The sequence below is a fragment of the Barbus barbus genome (genome assembly GCF_936440315.1).
Source record: "Barbus barbus genome assembly, chromosome: 27".
NCBI classification, from domain to species: Eukaryota; Metazoa; Chordata; class Actinopteri; order Cypriniformes; family Cyprinidae; genus Barbus; species Barbus barbus.
In genome coordinates this window covers 25,787,225-25,814,720 of record NC_136755.1, presented here as the reverse complement: position 1 = coordinate 25,814,720, position 27,496 = coordinate 25,787,225, and the positions used below count along the sequence as shown (strand labels likewise).

The 27,496-nt window shown below is 37.9% G+C and overlaps 1 protein-coding gene across 3 annotated transcripts; it reads left to right on the top strand.

The window, feature by feature from the left end:
- The first annotated feature begins 1,706 nt into the window (after positions 1–1,706).
- LOC306847695 (uncharacterized protein) lies at positions 1,707–26,831 on the top strand. 3 transcript variants are annotated; one of them, XR_013782179.1, is made up of 16 exons: positions 1,707–3,524; positions 5,139–5,816; positions 8,123–8,323; positions 10,185–10,324; positions 12,559–12,729; positions 12,937–13,126; positions 13,963–14,019; positions 16,898–16,999; positions 17,094–17,171; positions 17,288–17,404; positions 18,100–18,231; positions 19,816–20,036; positions 21,347–21,769; positions 25,922–26,156; positions 26,292–26,394; positions 26,524–26,831. XR_013782179.1 is itself a non-coding variant. In XM_079381807.1 (15 exons), the coding sequence occupies exons 1-15, from the start codon at positions 2,464–2,466 to the stop codon at positions 26,299–26,301; spliced, it is 3,816 nt and encodes a 1,271-aa protein (XP_079237933.1). In that variant the 5' UTR covers positions 1,707–2,463; the 3' UTR covers positions 26,302–26,830. The 3 variants fall into 3 exon arrangements, 2 of the variants coding, with proteins under 2 accessions (XP_079237933.1, XP_079237932.1); XM_079381807.1 differs by having other exon boundaries at positions 26,292–26,830; XM_079381806.1 differs by lacking the exon at positions 26,524–26,831 and having other exon boundaries at positions 25,922–26,326.
- Positions 26,832–27,496: the final 665 nt, after the last annotated feature.

Here is a 27,496-nt window from a genome sequence, read left to right as displayed (position 1 = left end):
TGGTATAGTAATATGTAAAGATTTATGCAAAGAAATGAATTAAATTTTAAGCCTATTGTTGAAGAGATTAAAAAAAAGCTATAATACATGGGTAATTAGAGATTTGTCCTTAATGGGTGGCATTTTACGGTCAAAGGCAGAAGGGATTTCAAGGTCTGTATATGTATCAATGTCAATGGAAGTTCCAAAGAATGTTGTTAAGGATTTGGATAAGATTCTCTATGACTTCATTTGGAAAAGAAAAACTCACTACTTACGAAAATATATTTTAAATAATAGTAGAAAATTTGGGGGTCTTGAAGTGTTAAATTTTACAGACCTCAATGAGGTATTTAAAATAAAATGGATAATCGAGTACATTAAAAATAAAGATACTGTGTGGCATATATTCCCCAATTTTATATTCAACTCTTTGGGTGGTATTAATTTTCTTTTAAAATGTAATTTTTCAGTTGATAAAATCCCAATTAATATGCTCAATATGCTCGAGTTTTCCTCAATGTCAAATTTTGATCTAAGGAATTCTTTCGATGGATATATATCATTCATTATTTTAAATGGAAGTTATTTTACTTTTGGGAAGATTGGAAAAGAGAGGTAGCTTATTCTAAATTCTTTTAATTCCTTTGAGTCAAAATCTTTAAAAATATGGTGACGTCTGAGTCGATTTGGATAAAGTCTATTAATGAAAATACTTCTTATAAATTTGTTGGTACATTTTTGATCTCTAATAGATAACGTATCCAATCTCAGAGACGGAAGAGAAAATACCACAGAATAATGAGAAAGAGTTCCTTTGAGCAACAATACTACACTTTTAGGAATGGTATTTACAACTGTATAAAACTCTTTAGGATGACATACAAATCCATGTTTCAGGCAGAAATCATTGTAACTTGGTTATCCATCATATCCAATAAAGAAAGAATATTATATTTAAACCAACTCTCATAAAATAAAGACTTATCGCAATGTAAAATAAAAAGATTGTTCCAAAGACAAGTCTTGTGAGAACTATCAGTGAAAAACCATTTTTTTATTTGTATCAGTGAAAAACCTGCCTGCGCTAGAGAACACATTCTGACGTCATCTACGCGCGACGGCAACATGTGAAAATACACGGATATATATCTACATCAAATTAATAAACTATAAAACCGGCATACATTCACCGCTGACGAATGCTCACGAAGGTGAAATTATACTGTATTAAATTTTGTTATTGAACAAGGCTAAGTTTTTGCATAATTTATGGAAATTCATAATGTTGTTATAATTTAAAGGACGCATATCGACAAATATCTCACAGGTTTGCTCAGAAATGATGTAAGTAACGTTTAACACGCTAAAGAAGAGTCTGTAACGTTACATCTGCTACAATAAAATAATTAAATCGCTGTTTTGTCTTATAAATTATTATCATTAAATGATCATTAAATAATAATAATGCACATTTAAACCAAAATGCAAGTTAAGCAGAGCTCAAGTGACGCGGACTGCTTGCTTCTGATTGGCTGTCGCCTAGTTACCATGGAGATTCTACAGACGCAACGTAAACAAGCGATTTAATATTTTTATATGTTTCCAGTTTTGTTTTCACTGCTTTCATACAAAATATTATAGTATTTCTGTGAAAATCCGTTATCCGAGAGGAAACCGAGGTTGTGGTGTTTCCTTTTCCGTGGGACGGGCTAAACCGCGCATGCGCAGAAGAGGCTGCGCATAATGTTGGCTGTAATGGATGAAGTGAATTCTCTCTGAATTCAGGGCCGTGGAGGGTTTTATATATCCACGAACATCGCCCAATTTCTGGGTCTGGTTTCTTCCCAGAGCCGCTTAAGTAAACTGGAATCAATTTTAACACATAAATATGTGATAATTTCCGATGAATATGAAACTACAGAGAGTTTACACTGAACATTAAAGCGAATATGTGAACAAGAAGCAAGCGGGTCAAGTTTTATTTTCAGTTATGTGGGACAATATCCCTACACTGCGAGCTTTACTGCTTCAAAGCTCAGAAACCGTGTGCAAGGAGAGCTAACGTCTGTTTAGGCTTTGATATCGAACAAGGATAAACAATCTAAAACAAGGACAGCCTTTATTTTTCTTCTTTCTTTTTGTCTTTTCGAGGGATGCTAGCTTAGCTAAAGCTAGCCGCTGCTTAAAGCACCCTGGAAACGACCAGTGATGCCATCGTGAAGGACGATATCGTTAAAGAAATCTTTATTTTTGTTTTTGGCTTTATACTCTTGGATACATTTCGACACGATTCGGAGAAGACACGGGACCGGGATGACTTGTGGATAACCTCTGCGCGTCAAGTAGCGTGCGCATCTTTGTTTTGCTTCACTCCGACTCTTCCGGCTGGCAAGATTTCACACTTTTACTCAACACTGAGCGATTTGTGCTGTTCATGTGCTGTCTTGACCACTTAGGTCCGCGTCTCCGGAGGACAGAGGTATGCCTGGATCAGACCGCCTGCATGGGACCAAGAGGAAGGCTGAACCGCTTTACCATCAGCAGCAGCAGCAGGCGGCCGGCGGGGAAGGCCAGCTTTTGCACGCGGGTCCCGGTAGGCATCCCACCAAGACGGCGAGCTCGTCCACTTCTTCCAAGCACAAACGAAACAAGTCCAAACACGAGGCCGAAACCGGCTCCGCATGCGCTGCCGCCGCGCCTCCAGCAGTGGGCGCCATCAAGCCTCTGGTGGAGTACGACGACATCAGCTCCGACTCGGACACGTTCCTGGACTCCCCCGCGACCGGGAAACCGGCGGAGAGCGGGGACGCAGAACGCTTAGACCGCTCGGACTACGGTGAAGCGGGGGAGGGGCTTGCGAAAGAGAACAGGACTCATAAACACAAGCGCTCCCGTAAGAAGTCCAAAGACCCGCTTCGGGTCAGGGAGTCCGCGGAGAGGGCAGAGGCTGGCGGCGGAAAGAAGAACAGTAAAGACCGGGAAAGAGCGAGTAAAGAGAGCCGCAAGAAGGCCAAGGAGAAGTCTAGCTCAGCTGCGTGCCTTGCATCCACACCCAGACGCTCAGGTGAGTCAGGTAGCAAAAGGCCCGGCGACTCTCTCTCATCAGGTGCGGTGCAGTCCGCTGTCAGTCTGGGCAGCAGCGCCTCCTCCGCCTCCTCCTCCATCAGTAAGGAAAGTGGCCGCTCGTCAAAATCTCGCAAAGACAAGCGGAGGAGCGAGGAGTATGAGGAGGACCGAAGCCATCGGAAGTCCGCCAAGAGCCACAAGTCCAGCCCTAAAGGGAAGGGTCAGTCCAGGAGAAGCGGAGCGGACAGTCCTTCCGCTGCGGAACTCGAGAACAGCTACTCCTCCAAGCGCAGGGCTGCGAGCCCCAGTCCGTACAGGGAGCCTCCCAGGCGGAGCAGACAGAGGTCCGAGAGCCCTTATCGGAGGAGGAGGTCTTCAAGCCCCGAGAAGGATGGAAGTCCGTATGTGAGCAGAAAACACTCACCTGGCAGTCCTTACGGCAACCGACGCTCATCCAGCACCAGTCCAGTGTCCAGGTGAGAAAGCACACAAACAAACAGATCAGACAGTCCATGTTTACATCATATAGTCACTCCAGAGGTTTTTGGACACATTGGAAATGTCAAACCCAGTGACAGTGAAGCTAAAGGTTACAGATTACAAGTTACCCTATCTAAAATGTAATAGTGTAACTATTTCAATTACCTTATTAATGTAACTGATTGAATTTGATTGATTTGACTAACCTTATAGTAATACTCGACACTGATTACGGTCACTTTCAAAATCCTTCATGGCTTGAATTAAGATTATAATAATTTAATTTCAAAACACAGTCGCCACAAAAATAGACTTTAGCACCTCATTTTAGATCATTCTGAGGTTGAATACAGATTTAAAACCATAACAAGAAACTGTTTAGTAGCTATGATACTGTTTTTGAAATCAAATCTTTGCATATCTATGACAGGAAACACTGGCATCTAACAATGCTCTGGAAAAAATACAGTTAATCCTGAAAAATAAATCATATGCATAAACTCAGATATTAAATAAATCAGTTATTGAATAAGCATGTGTCCTAAACTCCTGAAACATTGGTGTCTCAAATTTTAGATTTCATGCATCTGCTAAATGCAATTTGTAAAATAAGGTCTAGCATTTGTTTGCCAAAACTGCAAAAGCAATGAAATGAATCCACTTGAAATGGGACCTCGGTGTCCAGTGTTTAGTCATATTTATGCACATCATATTGTTTCAAGTAATAGGCTGACAGGTAAGTTAAAGTCATTATAGACTGTGCTAAATGATTTTCATTTCATAATTCATTTTTTTGTTTCCTTTAAAGTTGTATTTTATTTTTGGAGTTTTTACTTCAGATTTTTATTTTTTATTTTTAACTGACCAGTGTTTTAATATATAATTGTTGTGTTTGGGTTAGTTTTAACTTATATGATTTATCTATGTTTGGTGTAAATCATACTGTCAATCAGTGTTTATTATACAAATTATCATTTTAAGCATTGCACAAATTTCTATGCTTTATTGAAATGACTTGGTTTGTGTTACAATATAACAATTAAATATTTATCGTAGAAGATTGATGTATTTTACCTGTTTAAAAAAAGTTTGTTAAATGTATGTTCTTTTAATTCAGCTACAAGGTCACACTGTGCTGTATCAATCTTCTATTCATCACACGGCTTCACATAATACACATTCACTTGAACTTGACCTTCGGAACAGCGCAAAATGTGAAACCTATTCACACAAGCTTACGTTTTGCTCTCCCGTAATAGAACGAAAAGTGTAATGTGAACGGCACTTAAAACCCTGCTGTTGCAAGGTCACGTTCAGCTGCCCCTGTTTTTCAGTACAACACCAACATCTCAAAATCTGCTCAACAACCAATGCATAAAACTATGTCTCGCTCTACGTTTTTTATTTTTCAATAAACATTCACGTGTTGCAATGCACGTCACAATATGCAAGAAAAGATCTGATGGAACTTAAGTTTCATTGTGACTTTAAGGATACCCTTTGTGATTCAGTTGATGCTTTAAACAGGGTGTTTACATTTATTTAGTTCATTTGAGCAGGTTCACATGACTGATTTTAAAACATTTCTATTTTTTGTTTCTCCTCCCCAGGCCTTCTCTGCGTTCCCGGAGCCGTTCTCCTCACTACTCCTCCTCTCGACGCTCCTCTTCCCATTCTCGCACTAAGAAGCATTCTTTATATTCTGGAGGAGCCAGTGGAGGCTCCTCCCACAGCAGTCGACCAGGCAGCCGCTCCCCTTCGTCTTCACGCTTGCCGATCACCTCGAGCCTGGGGGCTGAGCTGACGCGAAGAAAGAAGGAACGTCAGGCGGCGGCCGCCGCCAAAAACTCCCCCTCCCTCCGCCCTAACACGTCCAACGTCGCAAATGCACTGGTGAAAAACACTGAGACGCCGCCACTAGACACAGCCCCGCCCCCTGAGCCTCAGAGACCACCCTCGCCACCTCCGAGCACTGATCCGGCGGAGGAGCCCACTGCGGTTCCTCCACCACCTCTTCCGTTATCCAGTCCACCTCCGCTGCCTCTCTCATCTCCTCCGCCTCTCCCGGCGAACTCTCCTCCCCCTCCTCTTCCTCTCTCATCCCCTCCACCTCTTCCTCTAAACAGCCCTCCGCCTGCTCCTCCACCCTCAGCACCTGCTACACCTGTTTCTTCTCGCACAAAAAGCCCCAAACAGAAATCTACGGAAAGTCCCGCACACACGATTAAGACTTCCACACTTCCGCCTCTTCCCCTGCCGCCGGTTCTTCTGGGAGACTGCAGAGACAGGTGAGTCTTGATCAGAGACATTTCATAAGGAAATATTGAAGCATTCTTGACTCAAATATTTTGCCGATTTTTGCAAATGTACAGTCTGCTCTTGCATTGCTCTGGTGTTAACAAACTTCGATTCTCAAGGGTGATAGATTTGATAACGTTTGTCATTAAACTGGATGTCATTATTTGGATAGGTAGCTGTAAACATGCTTTTTAATGTTGGCATTAAATGAAAAGTCACCCTACCTTTTTACTAAATGCATTTTATAGATGCATGTTATCCATGCATGTGTTTCATTTTAAATACAAAGATGAAAGATCCGCACTCGTCCAGATTCAGCCAAAAAGGCTTATTTCGTTTATTTCCCAGAGGTCACAAAAATATGTGCAAAAAAGGTGATTTTTATGACCTGAGCAATAAATGAGTGTGGATCTCTTTCATCTTTGTATTATTGTATATTTTGGATCTACACACCATATGTTATTTGCCTACTGGATGTTTGGACGAGTATTTGGCACGAAGACCTATTTATGGATTGTTTCATTTTAAAAATTAGTTTTGACTTTGTAATGTTTCAACTCAACCTAGAAGTCTGTTATTTCACCAGAAGATTATGTATGCCAGGCTTCTCCAGTCATTTAGTGCACTTTAACTCTCATTTAGGGTTATTTTTATTAACTAATACTAAAACTTTTAAAAACATATTTTTAATGTTTTAAATAATGCTGCAATATAGAAAACTTTAAAGTTAATTAGAAATGCATTGGCAACTAATTGAAATAAAGCATTAAAACAATAATATTTGCTGGCAGTAAAAACTAAAACTGAAATAAAAATAAATTATACCTAAATATTTTCTAATAAAAAGGAAAAATGCACAAAACAATTATTAAAAATAACTTGAAGTCTGAATTGAAAAGCTAAATTAAAAATATTAAAGTAATAATAGTATATAAATAATACTAAAATAACTTGACTTGCTCATTCTCTTCAAACTGACCTTAGTTGACCTAAAAAAAAATCATTTATGCTGAAGTCCCTTGTGGAAGCACTGATTATGCAACTGTACTTGTGTTGCACTTTGTTGTCTGATATTTTGAAATGCAGTGATGCAGAAAATCAAGCTTGGCATAGCTTGATGCGTTTGCATTCACATTCTTGCATTCAGTACGTTTTGGGCCTGAGACCTTATGATCACACATCAGGTGCTATTTTGCCATGCTTTTCAGGTTTAACGTAACACGGAATACTAATAGTCATAATTATCTTTCAATGGTGTAAATGTATTTTATCATTCATATTATTAGACTTTTTATTTAGTGTATTTGAGTTACCTTAATTAATGACACTTGCTTCTGATATCTGCTATCTAATGCAGCAACATTCATGTTTTTAAAACACTGTACAGTGGCCCAAGTACACTTAAGCTATAGTATACTTGTTTGTTGTCTCCATTTGTGCATGTTGGCTCTTGGTCACATGATCAAATCGTAAATGCTTGATCATTTACATATTTATCCTAGATGCATGTGGGCATGTTAGGGCTGTAGAGAGTGTAAGCTGAGGATAAGCTGTTTCCTGGCGGTGTCTGTTTGCACTAAATGCAGATAGCTTTGTTGATAAAAGCTGTTGTCATTAACTACACCCAGCATTACGCAGAATATTCACTGTTAGTGTGCATGGCTTATTTCTTCTTTTTACATTTTGTGTGAATTCCATGTAACAGCATTTGCATTTTTTTAACTACAAGCTATTTATTGCTGTTTATGCCTGTCCAAATTGAATGCAACTTTATTTATACTTAGTGTAAATAGCAACTACTTGGTGTTATTTTCTTTTACTTTAAATGTTCACTGCTGCAATTTCCCTGCCAAAATCCTTAGTGCTTATCCATGCAGAATGCACCACCATGAATTTGGCTTTTCCACAATTTCCCTTTTCTCTATACATTGGCATCTAGATCTGTTCAAATCCCTAATGCTTGTATGAGTTGTAAATACATTTTTAGATCATATGTAGGTCTGTTACATGACACGTTGCGGTCTAAGAGACCCATTTTTGGTCGCATCATGTTGAGGCAAAATTTGTGGTTATAATAAAAAACCGTCCAGCTCACTGGATGAAAAAATTCTGACGTTTACTGCTAAATGTGTTATTCCACATTTTGTTCCACATTCCTCTCTTATGTTCTCAGTTACTTTTAGCTAGAGCTGTGAAAAAAATCTAAAATAAAATAATTACCATTTTGATTTTGGAATAGCTTTGTTTTCCCTATAGAATGAATATTAACTGTGGATTTTTATTTTTCTCCTTTCAGTCCAAAGAAGAGCAGTCTTTCCCAGAAGTCATCACGGAAGGACAGGGAGAAGGAGAAAGAAAAGGAAAAAGAAATCAGGACACGCCTGCTCAGTGAGTTGCCCCTCCCTCCAGTACTTCCTGGAGGAGACGCCTCCCCTCCGCAGTCCCCCGCTCGAGAATCCCCACTGCTTCTGCAACCAACCTTCAAGAAGAGACCAAAGTAAGTGCCACTGCTTCAGCATTCAGGGTATTTCTCAAGATGATTGAGTGAAATTAACATTCAGCTACACTAATGATCAACAGTTTGGGGTTGGGAGGATACATGTCTCATTTATGCTTACCAAGGTTGCATTTATTTGATGAAAAAGAGTAAATAAATTATATTATTGTGAAATATTGCATTTCAAAATACCCCCTTTCGAAAATGTTTTAAAACATACAGGGTAGGGCTGCACGGTGAATCGAAATGAAATCGAAATTGTGATTAGACAAAAGCTGCGATTATCATGCGTATCTTTCAGTGAAGCACGGTTCTGTGATCAGTAGTAAATCTCCATCCGAAGGCCAGAAAGTGCTCTCGTGCGGAATTTCCAAATACGCCCCGCAGAAGAAACCCAGGACATGCCTATAGCGGTTGCTGAATAAACAGAAGATTTAACTGCTTTCATTGATTCAACGTTACTAATAAACACTTGACTATGGCAATATATGATTTATTCATATTAGTTCTTATTATTTTCATTTTAATAATGTATATGTATGATGTAATGCTTATCGACATAGCCTTTATCACTGCTTAGAACACTATGAAATATGTTGCGTGCCTTATTCTGTGGAAAAGGCCACATCTCACAGAAGGATTTATTTCAAACGCTCGGCTGACGTTATGAAGTGAGTTTGGAGTAAAAACATGTTATTGTGGTATTTTCATGTGCTTTCAGATGGAGCAGCATTTTACTACACAGAACTGTAGTTCACTGAGAAGCTAGGCAAACAGCTGTCATTATCACGAATGATTTCTTCTATTTTATATTCGTACGATGATATGGTGTTTTATGAATTTTTATTTAAATTTAGATTTTTTTTGCGTAGCTTGTCAGTGAACTACGGCTCTGTGTAGTAAATGCTGCTCCATCTGAAAGCAGGTGATGGAGATTTACTACTAATCACAGAACCGGTGTTCCTGAGGAGATGTTCATGACTATCGCATTCGATTAATCGGGCAGCCCTAGTACAGGGTTGGAATTAGCCATTCTGTAAATTGAGGCGAGGACTCGGTTTGGGAACCGCTGTGTTAAATTCATGAAGTAATGGCATTAGATGTTGCATGCATTGTTAAAAATTGATATGGTCCTCAGTATTTATGTTCAAGTATCTAAGCATTTTTAAATCAAGATACATTTACTTATGAAGGAAAATGAAGATAAGGAGTCTTGTTTTCTGAGAAACTGAGCAGATCTGTCAGTTGAATTTAGACGATTTTCTTGATTCCATTCATTGGAAGATATTTGTTCTCTTTTTAATCCTAAACTCACTTCATTTTGATCAACTTCTCATAAAACAGGATTTGTCATTTTGCGGTTCCAGTAAATTTGACATTTGCACTGAAAAACCAGACAAAAACACTGAGGAAAAGCATTATTTTTTGGCTGTGTGATCAGAAGGTACAGTAACAGTTATTTCCATATTTTAGCAGTTGTGAGCAGAGCTATTCAAGCCTTAACCTTTTGTTTTTGTGAAATGAATTAAAAAAGCGATTTGCATTTTAAAACCGAGAAAAAAGAGATTGTGTTTTAAAACATTGAAGTGTTGCTAATACAACACATTGTGCTCTTAGACATTTATATTTAGAGAACATACTTTTGATCAAATTAATGTGTCCTTGCGGAATAAATGTCTCTTTTGAACAAGATTTGAATGGCAATGTGTTTTATTGTTAAGAGTTGAAAGCCTTATCACAGTTATTACTTTAGTCATGGGATGCTAGAATGCTTCGTTAGGTTCTGGAAAATGGCAGAATGAGAGAAAGTGACTTGAAAAATGGCAAAGGTTTTTCTCAAGTGTCTGTCAAATGTGTGCAGGATTTGCTGTCCTAGATATGGAGAGAGGAAGCAGACTCAAACTGACTGGGGCAAGCGCTGTGTGGATAAGTTTGACATCATCGGCATCATTGGAGAAGGAACCTACGGTCAGGTGTACAAGGCAAAGGACAAAGACACAGGTGTGTTGTTTAAAGGGGATGAATACTAGTGTGTGGAAATGTTATAATACGCTCCAAAATGTTTATGTATTCCTTAAAATAGAAATACATATTTTACATTATAAATGTCTTTACTTGTGCTTTTGGTCAATTAAACGCATCCTTGCTGAATAAAAGCAGGGCTCGACAATAAGGATTGCCCGATGGCCCGGGCCAGCGTGAAAGACGTTCGGGACAGTAGATAGCCTGATTGGGCCACTGCAGCGTTGTCACAAAATTTTCTCATTTGCATGTGTTTTTAAGCCTTGTTAATTAAAAAAATTCAAGCAATTAAAAAGCATTTGGGCAAAAGACAACTCCTTTGCACAGACAGCCGCCTGATCGGGCAAATAGGCTACATACAAAAGTATGTCAACTAAAGTCGTGACGTATTGTCAAGTATGGTGACCCATACTCGAAATTGGTGCTCTGCGTTTAACCCATCCAAGTGCACACACACAGCAGTGAGTAGTGAACAAATGCACACACACACACACACACACCGTGAACACACACCGTGAACACACACCCGGAGCAGTGGGCAGCCATGCTGCAGCGCCCGGGGAGCAGTTGGGGGTTCGGTGCCTTGCTCAAGGGCACCTCAGTCGTGGTATTGAGGGTGGAGAGAGCGCTGTACATTCACTCCCCCCACCTACAATCCCTGCCGGCCGGGGACTCGAACCCGCAACCTTTCGATTACGAGTCCGACTCTCTAACCATTAGGCCACGACTTCCCCTCAGGCCTCTCCCCCTTACCCCTCAGGCCTCTACAGTGCGACAAAATTCCCTGTAAATCACTTTGAGTCAAATATCACCTCGTAATGGGAAGGTTCATTTTTGATCCGAATTTTTGATTATTGATTATTTGATTGAGCACAAGCACTCCTAAAAAGAGAAATAAGCGTAGAGCCCTGCCCCTCTTGGCAAGTAACTTTGTAGCTTTAACAATGATTAATCTATATGGAATTTATATGCTGGAGTGGCTACAGATGCATCAATCAACTGAACATTTATTTTATTTAAAAAAAAAAATTCCAGACTATCTTCTGTTCTGTGCTTGCACGCAAACTGCACTGCAATAATTTTCTGAAATGCCATTTGTGTGGAAATATTACGTTGTTGTTATAATTAGTCTTTAAACGGCCGTTAACCGAGGGCAGAGAGGATGAAGACGGACACAAAGAGGAGAAAATACTGTAGCAGGCAGAACAAGATCACTGTACACAATGCGCGAAATATAGAAAGAAAATCCAAATATTGAATTTTAAATGAATGCGTTTCTGAGGGGAACTGGCTGTTTTCAGAAATGGCATTTTCTTTTCATCTTGTCTCCGTATAATGCATATTAAATTAGTGTTAATATGCGCAGCGCTGATGTATTTACAGTGGTAACCAAGGAAACACTGTCACTGTTCTAGTTTTAGATGTTATGTAGCATCATTTCACAAAGCTGAAGTCAGCTCATTCTGTTTTTGCTTCAGATTTTGAAATTATACAATCTAATTTAAATCAAACATTGAACATGTATATTATTTATTTATTTATTTTTTGGATCAATTCATGATTAAAATGCAGTGGTTGCCTCTAATTTCAAATAGCTATGAAAAATCAAGGTGCAACACAGTGAAGAATATGCTAATGTTATTTTATGTGATTTTTCTGTGCCTGAACATTTACAAACATAACCTAAAGCATCATTTAATTTCTATGTTTGTGCTTTTACTTGTAATTTGTTCTTATGGCTGTCACTTGTCTTTAATAATGTTTAAACTTTATATTCATGTTATTTTTTGCTTGTGATTTTTGCTGTGGTATCGAAATTGTTATAGAGAATTGTAAAATTTAATTGATATCTAAAATATTGGTGTTATATAAGCTTATTTATTAGAATACAAGATAACAGATCAAAAGCAATGATAACAGCGATTTTTTTTTTTTTTTTTTTTTTTTTTTTTTTTTTTTGTGGCAGGGCAAGTAAAAATTTGAACCACTGGCCCGACCGAGCCAGTAGAAAAAATCCTTTAATTCCTTAAAAAAAAAAAAGTCTTACCCCAAACATTTGAATGGTAGTTTGTTTGCTTTGCTTTAAATGCAGAATTATTTGCTCTTAATTAGAAAAGCTGTGCTTATCTGATCATTCTCAGTAATTGCACCGCTATCTTTGCCATTGCATAAATCCATGTTGACAGCCGTCTGTTATGTTTTGGTGTCTAAAGGAGAGCTGGTGGCATTGAAGAAGGTGAGATTGGATAATGAAAAGGAGGGTTTCCCCATCACTGCCATCAGAGAGATCAAGATCTTGAGACAACTCAACCATCGCAGTGTTGTCAACATGAAAGAAATTGTCACTGATAAACAAGACGCACTTGACTTCAAAAAGGATAAAGGTTTGTTTAAATGCATTTGCATGTATGTATTTATTTTTGTATTTAACATGCAGTTTTTCAGTGGTGAACACATTCTCTTAGAGTTAGTGGCATATTTGTGGCCCACTCCGTTTTAGATTTTCCTGAAACGCTTCATTTTCTGCCTGCACACACTGATTTTCCAGGCCTACCTCTGTGTATTAACCTGTATGTATTTTTGTGCATTAGGTGCATTTTACCTGGTGTTTGAGTACATGGACCATGACCTGATGGGGCTGCTGGAATCAGGACTGGTGTCTTTCTCCCATGAGCATGTGCAGAGCTTCATGCGTCAGTTGATGGAGGGATTAGATTATTGCCACAAGAAGAACTTTCTGCACCGAGACATCAAGTGCTCCAATATCCTGCTAAATAACAGGTACCAGTTTGTGTTCTGAAATATTGCATGAAGTTGGTCTCTTAGTAGTGTCATACAAATTTGAATGTTGTGTTCAGCTACACTGACGTTCAATTTTATTTAAGAAATTAATCATTTTATTTGGCAAGGATGCATTAAATTGATCAATTTAAAGTAGACATTTATAATGTTATGGAAAATATTTCAAATAAATGCTGCTCTTTTGAACTTTCTGTTCATCAAAGTATCCTGGAAAACAATTATCATGGTTTCCACAAAAATATTAATCAGTAACCTTTTTTTTTAACAGTGATGAGAAATGTTTCAAGCAGCAATAGAATAATTTCTGAAGGATCAGGTGACACTGAAGACTGGAGTAATGATGCTGAAAATTCAGCTTTGCAGGAATAAATTTCATTTTAATATATATTCAAATAGAAAACCAATATTTTAAATTCTAATAATATTTCACAATATTTGCTGTTTTCTGTGTTATTCAAGTAAATGCAGTCATGGCGAGGATAAGAGACTTCTTTCAAAAACTGTAAAAAAAAAAAAAATCTTAGTAGCTGTAGACTTTTGAATAGTAGCATGCATATGATTTTTGCATTCATTTTACATTCTTAACTAACGTTGTGCTAAATGCTAGTGTATCAATACATTTTTCATATTTTTTACAGTGACGTTATGTACTGGCATTTAACCAATAATACCTGCATCTTGCTTTAAAATGATCAAATGTGGCCTTGTTTACAAAATAGTGTTAAATAATATATTATACAAGATTTACAGCTTTTGCAAATTGTTCCATTCGCCTTACTGTTTTTTTTTGTTGTTGTTGTTTTTTCTTTTTACAGTGGTCAGATCAAACTTGCCGATTTTGGTTTGGCTCGTCTTTATAACTCTGAGGAAAGGTAAGTAAATGTTATGCTTTCTCTATCTTTCTGTAGGCTGTGCTAAACAAGAATTTAGTTAAGTCGAAATATGGGGTGCAAAAATTGACACCCTTCAGCTAGGGGTGGGCGCTATACTGGTGTTAACGTGACTACCGGTATTATGTTATGCCATGGTATGGATTTTGCTATACCGTGGATACCGTTACATGTTCATGGATTTCATTGGATGGACAGACAAAGATTTTTTTTTCCACGCAGTTGTTACTGCGTCATCAGAGAGAGATTCCCCACTTGATCGGACAGAAATCAGAACCGGATAGTTTTTGCTCCAAACACAAGGTCGGCTTTTCGGAACTGCACACAAACTGGATTACAATAATTTCCCAAAATGTAATTTGTGTGGTAATATTACTAAGTCTGTAAATTACCGTTAACACAGGACAGAGACGCAGAACACGGACACAGAGAGAGAAAATACTGTAGCTGGCAGCGCAAGATCACCGTTCACAATGTTCGAAATATTGGAAGAAAAATATAAATAATGAATTGTGGGCAGGGGGTTAATATGAATGAGTATCTGAAGGGAACTCTCTTCAGAAAGCTTTAGATGGCGTTTTCTTTATCTAACCTCCGTGTTCACAAGCGCAGCGCAGAGCAGCTTTAATTACAGCGGTAACCAAAGGAACGCTAAATTCAGGCCATAAGCGCCATCTGGTGTCAGAGTGAATTTGCATGTTCTTTTAGTCCATTTGCTGTTTTTCTTTTGCGCAGGTGTGTCTTATGTAGCATAATTTCACACATCTAAAGTCAGACCATTCTATTTTTGCCTTAGATCTTGAAATCATGTTTTATTTCTAGTTATATAAGGTTAAAATCAGGGCTTAAAAATGAAAAAAATAAATTAAAATCAATCGGTTCACTCCGAGCAGAATCAATATTTTAATGTTTCTGTTCCTGCGTTCCTCTGTGTTATTACAATCTGAAATGGTTCGAGTAGAAGGAATTTTTTTAAATGGTTTTTGCCAATAATAAGAAATAATAAAGTACAGCATTTTCTTTACACAAAAAGAAAAAGAAAAAAAAACAGGAAGAGATGGCTACACTTAGTCACAGCCAATACAGCATCATCTTTTCTAGATTTTGCTAGTAAACAAAATAAAAAATCTATTAATGTTTTAAAGACATTAAAGTATTTTTAAAGATATTTTAAAATGTTTGCTGCATTGTTTAAAAAAATGCTACTTGTATAAAATTGTGTTTTGAGGGGGAAAAACAGGCTAAGTCGCGTCACATTTTATTAAGCTATTACATTCAGAAATGATGTAGGCTACAATACTGTAACTTTTTATACGTTTCTTTAACTGTATTTTATTATGATAATGAACAGGCTGCAATGCCGCAAAAAATATGTTGTGTCTGTGCGCGCGTGAGACACCAGCGCGATATGGCCATACCAACGCTGGTTGGTTATAGGCTAGAGATGCAAGACATCATTCAAAACTATCAAGCTTTTGCGAAATAAAGAAAACTACTTTCTGCCGTCTCATTTTCCTTTCCGAGAACTTTCAACGCGTCACATTGAACCATAGGCCTAACTTAGCACTTTTTTTCTATCGTTTTGTTAATCTGCCAATGTTTTAAATGAAATTTATTTAGTGTATAGGCATATCTATTCCTTTTTATGTAAGCCTATAATTTTATTCAGTTTTCTCCATTCAAGCACTGCAGGTGCGTAATATCTGTTGAATCCATCTAACACTATCCTCGGATAAGTGAAGTGACATACTGCCAAGTATGGTGACCCATACTCGGAATTCGTGCTCTGCATTTAACCCATCCAACGTACACACACACAGCAGTGAACACACACACACCGTGAACACACACCCGGAGCAGTGGGCAGCCATTTATGCTGCGGCGCCCGGGGAGCAGTTGGGGGTTCGGTGCCTTGCTCAAGGGCACCTCAGTCGTGGTATTGAGGGTGGAGAGAGCGCTGGACATTCACTCCCCCCACCTACAATTCCTGCCGGCCGGAGACTCGAACCCGCACCGCAACCTTTGGATTACGAGTCCGTCTCTCTTACCATTAGGCCACGACTTCCCAAAAGGGAAAGGGAAGTGGTGTATGGGAAGTGGAATTTGTGGTCTGCATTTAACCCATCCAAGTGTACACACAGTACGGAGCAGTGGGCAGCCAATGCTGCGGCGCCTGGGGAGCAGTTGGGGGTTCGGTGCCTTGCTCAAGGTATTGAGGTGGAGAGAGTGTTGGTTATTCACTCCCCCGCCTACAATCCCTGCCGGACCTGGACTCGAACCCACGACCTTCAGGTTACAAGTCCAACTCTCTACCCATTAGGCCACGACTGCCCTGGACAGGATAAACTCTTAACGCCGGTGTATCGCCGTTGCGACTTACCTATGAAGTGTTCACAGCTGAGCGTGGGCATTTCACTCGCTACTACTTCATTTCCTGATTGGTTGACAGCAAATTTCAAATATTAAATGGAACTATAAAATAACGTTATTAACCGGTTAATGGTCATTTCAAATTTTCAATTCTGTTCGGAAAAGAAATTTGATTTCTGGTTCTGTTCCAGGCAAAATTTTGTTTGTTTCCGTTCCTTGGACCGGTTCAGAGCCCTGGTTAAAATACATATTTTGCCTGTAATTTTAAGTCTACTAAAATGTGATTCCAATTTTTTTCTCTCATATCGCGATATAATATCAACATCGTCTGGACAGTGGACAATATTGTGATATGAATTTTAGCTCATATCGCCCACCCCTACCTTCAGCTTTAAAGTTTCTATAGATTTCCATGCAACTTTAGAAACGGTAAACATGATTTGTATTGAAAAGCTTTGGTGTATAACACTAACTTGATGGTCATTCCCAGTCGGCCGTACACTAATAAGGTGATCACGCTGTGGTACCGCCCACCTGAGCTGCTACTAGGAGAGGAGAGATACTCACCTGCTATTGATGTCTGGAGTTGCGGGTAAGACGTTCTGTCTGTTTCCCATCTACATTTACACCTCAGCTGCTGTTCATGTAATAATGTCGTTTGTGTTTCTTTTTGCTGTTGTGTAAAGGTGTATTTTGGGAGAACTCTTCACTAAGAAACCAATTTTCCAGGCCAACCAAGAGCTTCTACAGCTTGAGTTGATCAGGTACATTGCTCACATTCTCTGAATGCACATGTGTTGTTGCTCTAATGCTGAAAGAGGGGAAAGGACTTTATGAAACAGTGTTATACTTCATCTGTTTTGTATTTTGTTTTGGTCAGTCGTTTGTGCGGTAGTCCGTGTCCTGCTGCTTGGCCAGATGTAATTAAGCTGCCGTACTTTAATACCATGAGACCCAAGAAACAGTACAGACGACGCTTACGGGAGGAATTCTCTTTGTAAGTTCAGCCTGATTTTTGAAACTCTTCCATCATTCTCTGACAGATTTTAATCTTTGTTGAAAGAAGTCTCTCACTCTGAGACTGCATTTATTTAATCACAAATACAGTAAAAAATAGTAATATCGTGAAATTTAAAATGAATGTTTTCTATTTGAATATATTTGAAAATGTATTTTATTCCTTTGACGTAAAGCGAATTTTCAGCATCATTGCTCCAGTGTTCAGTGCCACATGATCCTTCAGAAATCATTCTAATATGATGATTTGCTGCTCAAGAAACATTTCTTATCAACATTGAAATAGTTGTGCTGATTTAATATTTTTATGGAAACCTGATACTTTTTTCAGGATGGTTTGATGAATAGAAAGCTTGAAAGAACAGCAATTATTTTAAATTTAAATTTTTTTGTAACATTAATAAATGTCTTTACTGTCACTTTTGATATTTAATGCATCTTTCCTGAGCAAACTTATTAAATAAATATTAAAAATTACCTAACTTTTGCACTGTAAAAAAGAAAAGAAAAAAGGTTGTTCATGATTGTTTTGCCATAGTTATGCTCCTGAATTTTAATGATGCAGTGTAAGTCACTTTGGATAAAGGCTTCTGCCAAATGCATAAATATATTTATCTTTTCAGTCACAATATTTTTGCACAGTACTTCCTTTATAATCACAATGTTGGTCTATAGTCTGCCCACCTCAGCTCTTGACCTGCTGGACCACATGTTGACGCTGGACCCCTCGAGACGCTGCACAGCCGAACAGGCCCTCGCGAGCCAGTTTCTGTGTGATGTGGAGCCCAACAAGATGCCGCCACCTGAGTCAGTGCACACACAAACACATCTTATGTGATTTAAAGGGGTCATATGGTGCTATTTTAAAGATAATTATTTTGTGTATTTGGTGTAACAGAATATGTTGACATGCTTTAATGTTCAAAAAACACATTGTTTTTCAAATACTGTACATTATTGTAGTTCCTCTATACCCCACCTCTCTCAAACGGGTCGTTTTCTATGAAGCCCCTCCTTCTGACAAGCGCAGTCTGCTCTGATTGGCCAGCTGACACAGTGCACTGTGATTGGCCGAACACCACAAGCGTGCATCGGAAATGTAATATCCCTTACCATAAATCACGAGCTTCAGCCTTCAGAGTAAATATAAAGACAGTTAATAATATCCTTAGTTTTACCATCAGTTCAAGCCCGAGAGGGGAACAGAGTCGCGTGACAGACACAGTGATGATGTATTTGCAGTACACAAGCCACGGTTAAGACAGCTGACTCTGTGATGTGACCCTCTCTCTGTGTCTCTCTCTCTCTCTCTCTCTCTCAATTCAATTCATATTGCTTTATTGGCATGACATACTTAGATACATATTGCCAAAGCATTGTACGTATAATAAAAAACAAAACAAAAATACATATAATATATATATATATATATATATATATATAAATAAACATTAATGGTACTACTAATGCAGATGTGTTAGATGATATGATCTCTCACTCACTCGCGCGCACACACACACGACGTGTTACTCTACACTGCGCAAAATTCTGCATTTGAACAGTCAATAGCAAATGCTTAAACTAATAACAAAACATACTTACAGTTGCTGATTCAGAATCGCCAGATTGTCATAGCTAAGTTGGAATTGACCCTTTCTTTTTGTTTTTTTTGGGGTTTTTTTAGAAATAGCATTTGTGCACAGCCAGCCTTGTACTCTCCTAGGTTCACAAAACTGTCGTCCATAAAATGCGTTGCACAAATTCGAACATTTGGGTTGTGTCGCTCTGTTGTAAACAAATCTTAACAATGATTCCTAATTGCATCTACTTTCGGAAGGTCAAATAAAGTGCTTTCGCATAGAAACACACAGCATCTCCTTGACATGGCTGCATCAACTCTACTGCGGTTACCGAAACCACGCCGCCTTTCTTTGCGTGAACATTTGGGCTGCATTATGCAAATATTTCCACATCGTGACGTAGACATGTGGGGGTGTGTTTTATTGAGGCGTTTTAGCCCGGTCTGGATCAGCCTTCTCTTTTAGATTAAAATAAATCCTTTTGTGGGAGACTTTGAGCTTTGTAACTCTTCAGATCGTATACATGCACAAACATGTACATAACACACTAAAGAAACGGAAAACAAGAAATCACATCATATGACCCCTTTAAATCGTATTTCATGGTGTTAATGAAACTACGTTTGTGGAACGAGTGGTAAAGTCACACCACATTTTGTAATTTAGTTTTAAATGCAGCTGCAATTAAATGCTGTTAGGCTATTTAATATTATGAAATTTAACTCCGTATGAATGACTAGCTGATTATATGGCAGTTTATAGTTGTAAATACACAAATATAATTTTGTAATTATGTGGCCTTTCTTTTTAGTTTGCCTCATTGGCAAGACTGTCATGAGCTCTGGAGCAAGAAGCGGCGGCGGCAGAGGCAAAGCGGAGTGCCTGAGGATTTCCCTGTTGCCAAAGTTCCCCGAAAGGAACCCGCGGGACCTTCAGGAGGGGAGAACAGCCGCCCGCCACCGAGTCCCCCACCCCCACCACCCTCATCTGCCCATCCCGCACCGGCAAACATCACAGCCAGTGAGCTGGAAGGTGGGCCATGACTTTACAGGAACACTTGGGTTCTGTTCACCTCAAAATCATAGGCTGGTAGTTAGAGGAACTAAACCAGGGTTCCTCAAATCTTTCCCTGGAGGGCCAATCCGCTGCAGAGTTTAGCTCCAACCCTGATCAAACTCACCTACCTGTGATTTTTCTAATGATCTTGAGGACTCTGATTAGCGTGCTCAGGTGTGTTTGATTAGGGTTGGAGCTAAACTCTGCAGGAGTGGGCCAGATTTGAGGATCCCTAAACTAAACTATTCAGGTAAGGCAGAAGCGGTGCAGGGTGACCATTTATCTAAACTGTTCATCCAAAAAAATTAAGTGTTTTCTAAAATGGATTGGACCTTTGGACCCAATAGAGGAGCTCGCCCTTATCTGTGCTTTTTAAACTGGCTGGATATATAATGAAGTGCTGATGAATGTAACTTTTCCGCTTACGGAGTTAGAAATCCTTCCTATAGCAATGCTGCATAAATTTAAGTCCTGCCACTTATCTCTATAAAAGGAAGTCTAGCATCAGCATTAATCATTTAAATTATTTGAATTTGAGGCTGTAATTTTAACATTGTATTTATTTTATTTTTATTCTATATTTTGTACTTTGTTCACTTATGTCAATATTTCTTGAACCAGAATAGTCGATGGATTTTACATGATCAATTTCCACCCATTTTGTTACTTTACCCCATTGAGTTTGTACAGAGACCTCTGTTGTGATTCACTCAAACCCTCGCCTCTGAAGGAAGTGATGATGATTGCTTTTTGGGTTGCATTTTTACTGTGGCTGTCAATACTGTTGCTGCTTTCCCATTTTTCAAAAAAAAAAAAAAAAGAAAGCCTTAAGTGCATGGACCCTTTTCTGCAGTCATTAGAATGGTAAATCTAGTAAAGTTTTTGTTTGAATTAAAAAAATAATAAATAAATAAACGTGTTTATAACACTGTACTTTGTGTTTAACTACCTTGGCATTAAATGACAGAAAACTGGTTACTAGCAATCTCTCTCTTCCTCTTTTCGTGGATTTTACTGTTGGGGCAAATGGGAAGTCGAAAATGATATTTGTTGTAGTTTCAGTCAACACTAGAAGTTCCGCTTCTGAAAAGCCTCTAAATGTGAAAAGGGTCCATTGTTACAGGTTCAGTACCCTCCATCTGGAGTTTTGGAATGATACTATCCCTCCAGCTTCCTCATTGTTTTAAATCTGTGTAGGCCAAGCGTTTGAATGCTGCAGTATGTAAACTGAAAGGCAAGAAACTTTGGCATAAATGGCAATCAAATGTAACCGTTTCTATGCACAGGTTTGGGAGCTGCGGCGGAGCAGTTGAACCAGACCGAGCTGGCGGTGCTGCTCAACCTGCTGCAGGGCCAGACAGACAATCTAACCATCCCGCGGATGGCAGAGTATCTCCGCAGCTCGTCCTCTGAAGCCTCCACGTCAGTGCTCTCCAGAACGCCTGCCGCCCCCTCCACCCCTGAGCCAGACGCTGCGCAGCAGCTTGAGCTGCTTAGTCAGCTCTCCACCTTAATCCAGTCCTCTAGCATCCCGCAGCCAGCAGAGATCCCGCAGGAAGACCAGGCCGGCCTGCTCGCGCTCCTGCTGGAGCAGCTGATAAAGGCTCCGGCGCCAGGGGCGGAGCGGGCAGACGAGAGCAACGGAGTCCGGCCAGACGAGGGCGCTGCACGAGGCGGCTCCGCTTCCGTCATGGCCGGCGAGCGCGAGGGCAAGTGTTAGTTAAGTCTATGGGGGGCGGGGCCTGAGTTGTCGAATGCTGTGATTGGCCGCAGCTAAACAGGTTACACCGCAGGCTCGTAATGTGGGACCCACCCGCATCAGAGAAACCATACGCTTTTCTTGCAGAGATGTCACTCTTTTTGTTGTTTTCTTCCTAAAATCTTAAAGAGGGGAAACGTTTAATTAGTTGAAAGACTGCAGGCTAACAAATAGAGAAATAAATGGTCATGTTTATTTGAAAATCCAGATGTTTATTTTCTGCTTTTCGTGAACTTCCATTGAGTTTTACAGTCTTGCAGTATTTAGTTTTTATTTTCATAGGAACAAAATCCACAGAGCCCCGTCTGCTTGCGCACTGCGTCGGTGTCCAGCGGACTTTTTGTGCGCAGAAATCTGCTCACAGACAGGACATGGGAGCTCTTCATCTATTGGCACACACAGTGTTGTTACAGTGTTTGCGTTAAATTGTCACTCTTTTAAATCCAGATTAAATAGTCCTAATAAAGAGCCATTTTGGACACATCTTTATTTATGTGTCTCTCTTCTAGTACACTCAGAAAACAACACTTGGCTGGAGTAAGCTAGGCAACATTTCCAACCTCTGTCTTGCACGCATAATTTCTTTCTTACTGAATTGGTTTAGTGGGTGAATCTTAAAATCCTGTCAAGAATATGCAGAGATCATATTTCACTCTGACATTGAACATTTTTATTTTGCATTTGTAGTAGTACCATTAGTACCATGATTTTTTTTTTTTTTTTTTTTTTTTTTACTTTTTGGTGCCCTTATTTTCATGAAAATTAAGGGCATTCACTTCATTTTCATAATTGTAATGAGAAAACTTGTCCTTATTAGTGAAATACTATATATATATATATATATATACACACACACACATATATCACCTATGTATATTTTGCATTAGTCATAAGAATTAATAAAAAAGGAATTTATATAGAATGTTATGTTTCATTGTAATGCATAATGTTTTATATCTGCATCACAGTAATAAGAATGAATATAGTCCATATACATTTCATTATTGTAATGTTATATATCGATAATTAATTTGTATTTTTTTTAATTAATAAAATTATAATGTATAAAATTACAGAATGTGCATCATTGGGGAAAATCTAAGGAAATTCCCAAAAAATTAAAATACAAAAATAAAACATCTACACTCATTATGGTTATGAGGGGTGGAAAATGTGCTTAATTTATGTAGATTTAAATTCAGTTTATTTGAATTTATTATGCGGATGTCAAATACAAGAAGTCTCGGGAAAAAATGCAAATTAATGCATTTTTTTCTGTAGATTTTTGGGGTAAAATATGACAAGCATTTTCTTGACGTTTTATAAGATGCATCCATTTATTTGTAAATGGTACCTGTTCTCATCCAAGAGATGCTCTATAGCTTTTGCTGGTGTAATCCATCTTAATGAAGTCTAATTAAGATCGCTGACCTTGTCCTGCCGACTGATACCCTCCAGCTCATTTTTGTTCTAGCTCACACGCTTTTGTTTTCACTCTCAGTTCCTCAGTGGTCGATTTCATTTCTCTCTCTGCTCTCTTTTCACATGGTCTTTGGGGTTTAATCTGTGAATACAGGAATACACACTGTAATAAAGCCTTATTGTGAGACGAGTGTCAAATAAATTATAGCTATACTGTATATTTTGTCCTCACACTTATCAATATTTTCTTTGATGGAAAAGGGCTATTGCTTGTTTTTGCCTTTTTTTTGTGTTCGATCTCACCATCAATTTGTTCCATTGATGAAAGTCTCCAAACTCTTGTAGATATTTTCTATGTATGTGAATGTGATGTTTACTAGTTCAAAATGAACATCTAGTTTAGTATAGTTTATTGTATAGTAATAATAGTCAGACTGATATTAGACAAACTACTGCTACAACATAAACTGCACACACAAAAGCTAAAGTTGAAATAAAATACATTTCAGTAGTTGCTGTAAGAATAATTTAGCATGAGCTAATTCACTCCCACAAATCCTAAAAAATGTTTTTACGTATGCATCTAGAAAATCTAATGTCAAGCATCTATAGTTTTAAACTTGGTGAAGTCAATGTCGTATTGGAGCACAGAAGTAAACTACTTTTTAGCTTGTGAATGAGTTTGCTGAGATCAGCTGTACACGATCAGATTTAAAGTCAACTATAATTTAATTCTATGCATTTTTCCCCAGTATTAAAATCTGGATGTGCCACGGCCATTGCTCAATTGTTTGACACATACATATATATTTTTTTACTTATTGAATAGCCTTTTCTTAAAATCATAAATCTATTGCATTGACCCATTTGTTTTTAAGATTAACAACTTGGATGTTTAAAAAAAACTAAAAACCTTCACCTTCAGTTATATATTTTATCCCTAAATGACAGAAGCTAAGTCTAAAATTGAAACAAAATCAAAAGCTATTGCTTTGTTAGATCAGCGTCGTATTTAACTATTTAAATGTATGCAGATCTGGTAAGACATCACAACAATGGTTTCATAAAATATTAATGAATTTTAAAAATTCATAAATAATGCACATTTAAAAATGTAGATGTCCATGAGGAAAAACAAATGCAATCTGTACATTCAAATTCAGGAAGAAATACTGCACTGCAAATGATGTTGCACCATTCCTGAATGCTTCTATTATTATTATTATTATTATTATTATTACTGCTGCTACTATTGTATTTATCACTGTATAGCGATCTTTAAATATGCAAGTCAAAAATAATATTTAGATATTATTATCATTTGGAAAAATGATTTAATATTTGTACATTTATCTAATTATCCAACATTTACATTTGATAAGATAAAAAAACAAGTGACTCCAGCCAATCCCTGTAGGTCAGTGTAAGTTTCTTTTAAAGTAGTGTGGAGGCGTTTCATCCCACACTTCCTGCAGAACTGCCTAAATGATGAATAATTGGTCAAGTGTCAAGCATGGATTCATTTCAGGTCAACTTCTCTGTTAGCTTAAGGACAGTCCAACGTTTTTACTTTTTTAAGTGTTTTAGCCATGCAGACGTGGGCGCTTGCTTTTGGCGCATCATGTTTTATTTATTGACTAGTCTAATACATGTATACAGGCAGCGTGATGTCTGCCAAGCATGCATCTTAACTGTGATTCAGTTAGAGGTCATTGAAAGATGACTATTTTCTGATCCAGATCAAAACTTGATTTTGAATAAATCATGAAGGACTTACTAATAGAGAAAATTACATCAATTTATGAATGAGACAGACATCACGCTCCCTGTATACATGTATTAGACTAGTCAATAAATAAAACAACTGAAGCATTAGAATTATCACCCGGTGAAGAGTCACGTTACATAAATCTAGCATATATAAATTAAGTTATATAAATCAATTTTTCCTGCCAGTTGCTGCATTAGCAAAACCCAAACTATTGAGTCTCATTTGACCACTCTTAACAAATTACTATGCTGTTTTTATTATTTACCTTTAATATTACTCTTACTCATATACCTTTTTAAATAATTATGAAAATGATCATTTTTATGGAAAAAGTTAAGTGAAAACTCCATAAATTAGTACATAAATACTTAAAATATTTTCAAAGATAATTAAAATGTTTAACAGAATTACATCAAATGTGGTAAGAGCAAATAAAGCTGATATTTGCTTGTAAGTGAAGAATAATCACTTAAAAGCAGATTCATATTTTCATTTGTGCATTAACAATACTCCAGAATTTTAATTCTATTTAGATTGGATTCTACTTTTTATTCTAGTTACATCAAAATAATTATTTGTTCATCATTCAAAAAAAGAACAAGAAACAGCGTAGTAGTAGTAATAAACATGATTTATTTGCTTAATTATATTGTGACTTTGCTTAATTCAATATTTCAAGTTAAATACATTTAACATGTTTTTATAGTACGAAACCAAAATCTGAAGTTTTACCTCATTCTTGGTTTATGAATTATAAATATGAATTTGAGTTTTCATGACTTATTAGGGTTTACAGCAGTAATGTTATGTATTGTTTAATTGTAATATTTATTTGTTGCCATAGCTCATGTATGGAATTCTTTGATCATATATTTGAAGTCTAAAGTTTTTGTCTTTTTTTCCTGGCAGATTCTGCATTAGTAAATCCAGAGGCAACAGGGTCAAAGTCTGCAAAACATGCTCAAGACATTACATCAGATGTAGCGACAACCCTACTCCAGCTCATCTCCCAGCAAGCCTCCGAGAGCAGACGTCCCGCAGCAGACCTGTGCCCCAGCCGGGGACCCTCCTCTCCCCCGAGCGCCACCCCACCGCCCGCAAACGCTGCTCCGGAAACTCAGTTCACCCAGGACCAAGACATGCGGTACACCCTAGGAGGAGCCGCCGGCCCTTCCTGAACCGTTCTCTGAACTTTTCGTTTGTCATTTTCTACTTAATGTGCTTTAGCCGTTAAACTTACGTTTACTACATATTAATATATTTCTTTCTTCCGTTAAAGGAAAAAGTGAATGTTGTTGAATGCGAATGGATGATGTTCATCCCTCCCAGTGATGTACAGCGTTATTTGGAGAGCATCTTTTCCCGCGTCTCCGACTGCAACGGTCTGTGAGTTTTAGCCATGTGTGATTTCTTTGAGGGCTGCGTAAATGTCTAAATCAAGCTACTTTCTTTAGTCCTGTTATGTGTAAGGCAAGAGACTCGATCCGGCTTGTTCTACTTCATCCTTTCAGATTCCGCACAAAGGCATGAGGAAAACATGAAGTCATTTGCAGCACTTGAGTGAGGCCTTTGTTTTCACAGATTCATATTAGCTTGTGCGTAAGATGTGTTCTTATTTTGATTTTTGGTGGGGGGTGGATGTCCTCATCCAAATGTTGTTTTCAGGACCACAAGGGTTAGCAAAGTTCATTTAAATCGAAAGCATCTTCAGAAAGACACTGAACTGACTTGAATTTTAGCACCAGATTTGCCAGTTTTGATTTGACTCCGCCAAGTGTACATGTTGTAAACTGATAATAAATGAAAAATGTGGCTGAGTAAAATGTGTCTGCCAGTTTATGCAAACATATGCATGTCCACATTTATATGCATACTTTGAACATTTTGTAGTGCTGCATTACAGGATTTCTGAAGTGCATGCAAAATATGCTTCCAGGGTTTTGTAGATGATTGCCATGACATTGCTATGCGGTGGCTGTTTTGAGTATGTTTCTATGTGGTTACTAGGGTGTTGAGTGGTTGTTCAGCACCAAGCGCAAAAAAAAAGTCAGATTAGTGGGGGAAAAAAGCCAAATCTCTTGAAAATGCAGCGTGAAAGAAGAGAAGAAAAGTTTAAGGCAGGTAAGGGTTGCTTTTATTTTGCAGTTTTTAAATAGTTATAAAAGTAACTAAAATCTACTTAACTAAAGTTAAACTCAAAGTTATACGTAAATCTACCCTGATTACTGTTTAGTATTATAACAAAGTAATAATAATAGTGCTGTCAAACAATCACATCCAAAATAAAAGTTTTTGTTTACATAATGTGTGTACTGTGTAATTTATTATGTAAATGTTAATACACACGTGCATGTATTTAAGAAAAATATGTTGCTTATATAATAAATATATTTATATAAATTATATGAATATAAATACACTGAACAAAATTATAAACACAACACTTGTTTTTGCCCCCATTTTTCATGAGCTGAACTCAAAAGA

What these genes read in the sequence shown, in the direction of transcription:
- LOC306847695 (XM_079381806.1), top strand. Translation starts at nt 2,464, where the DNA reads ATGCCTGGATCAGACCGCCTGCATGGGACCAAGAGGAAGGCTGAACCG. An exon ending in CTGGGAGACTGCAGAGACAG is followed by an intron (nt 5,817 to 8,122) that starts GTGAGTCTTGAT and finishes TTCTCCTTTCAG; the next exon opens with TCCAAAGAAGAGCAGTCTTT. An exon ending in ACCTTCAAGAAGAGACCAAA is followed by an intron (nt 8,324 to 10,184) that starts GTAAGTGCCACT and finishes AAATGTGTGCAG; the next exon opens with GATTTGCTGTCCTAGATATG.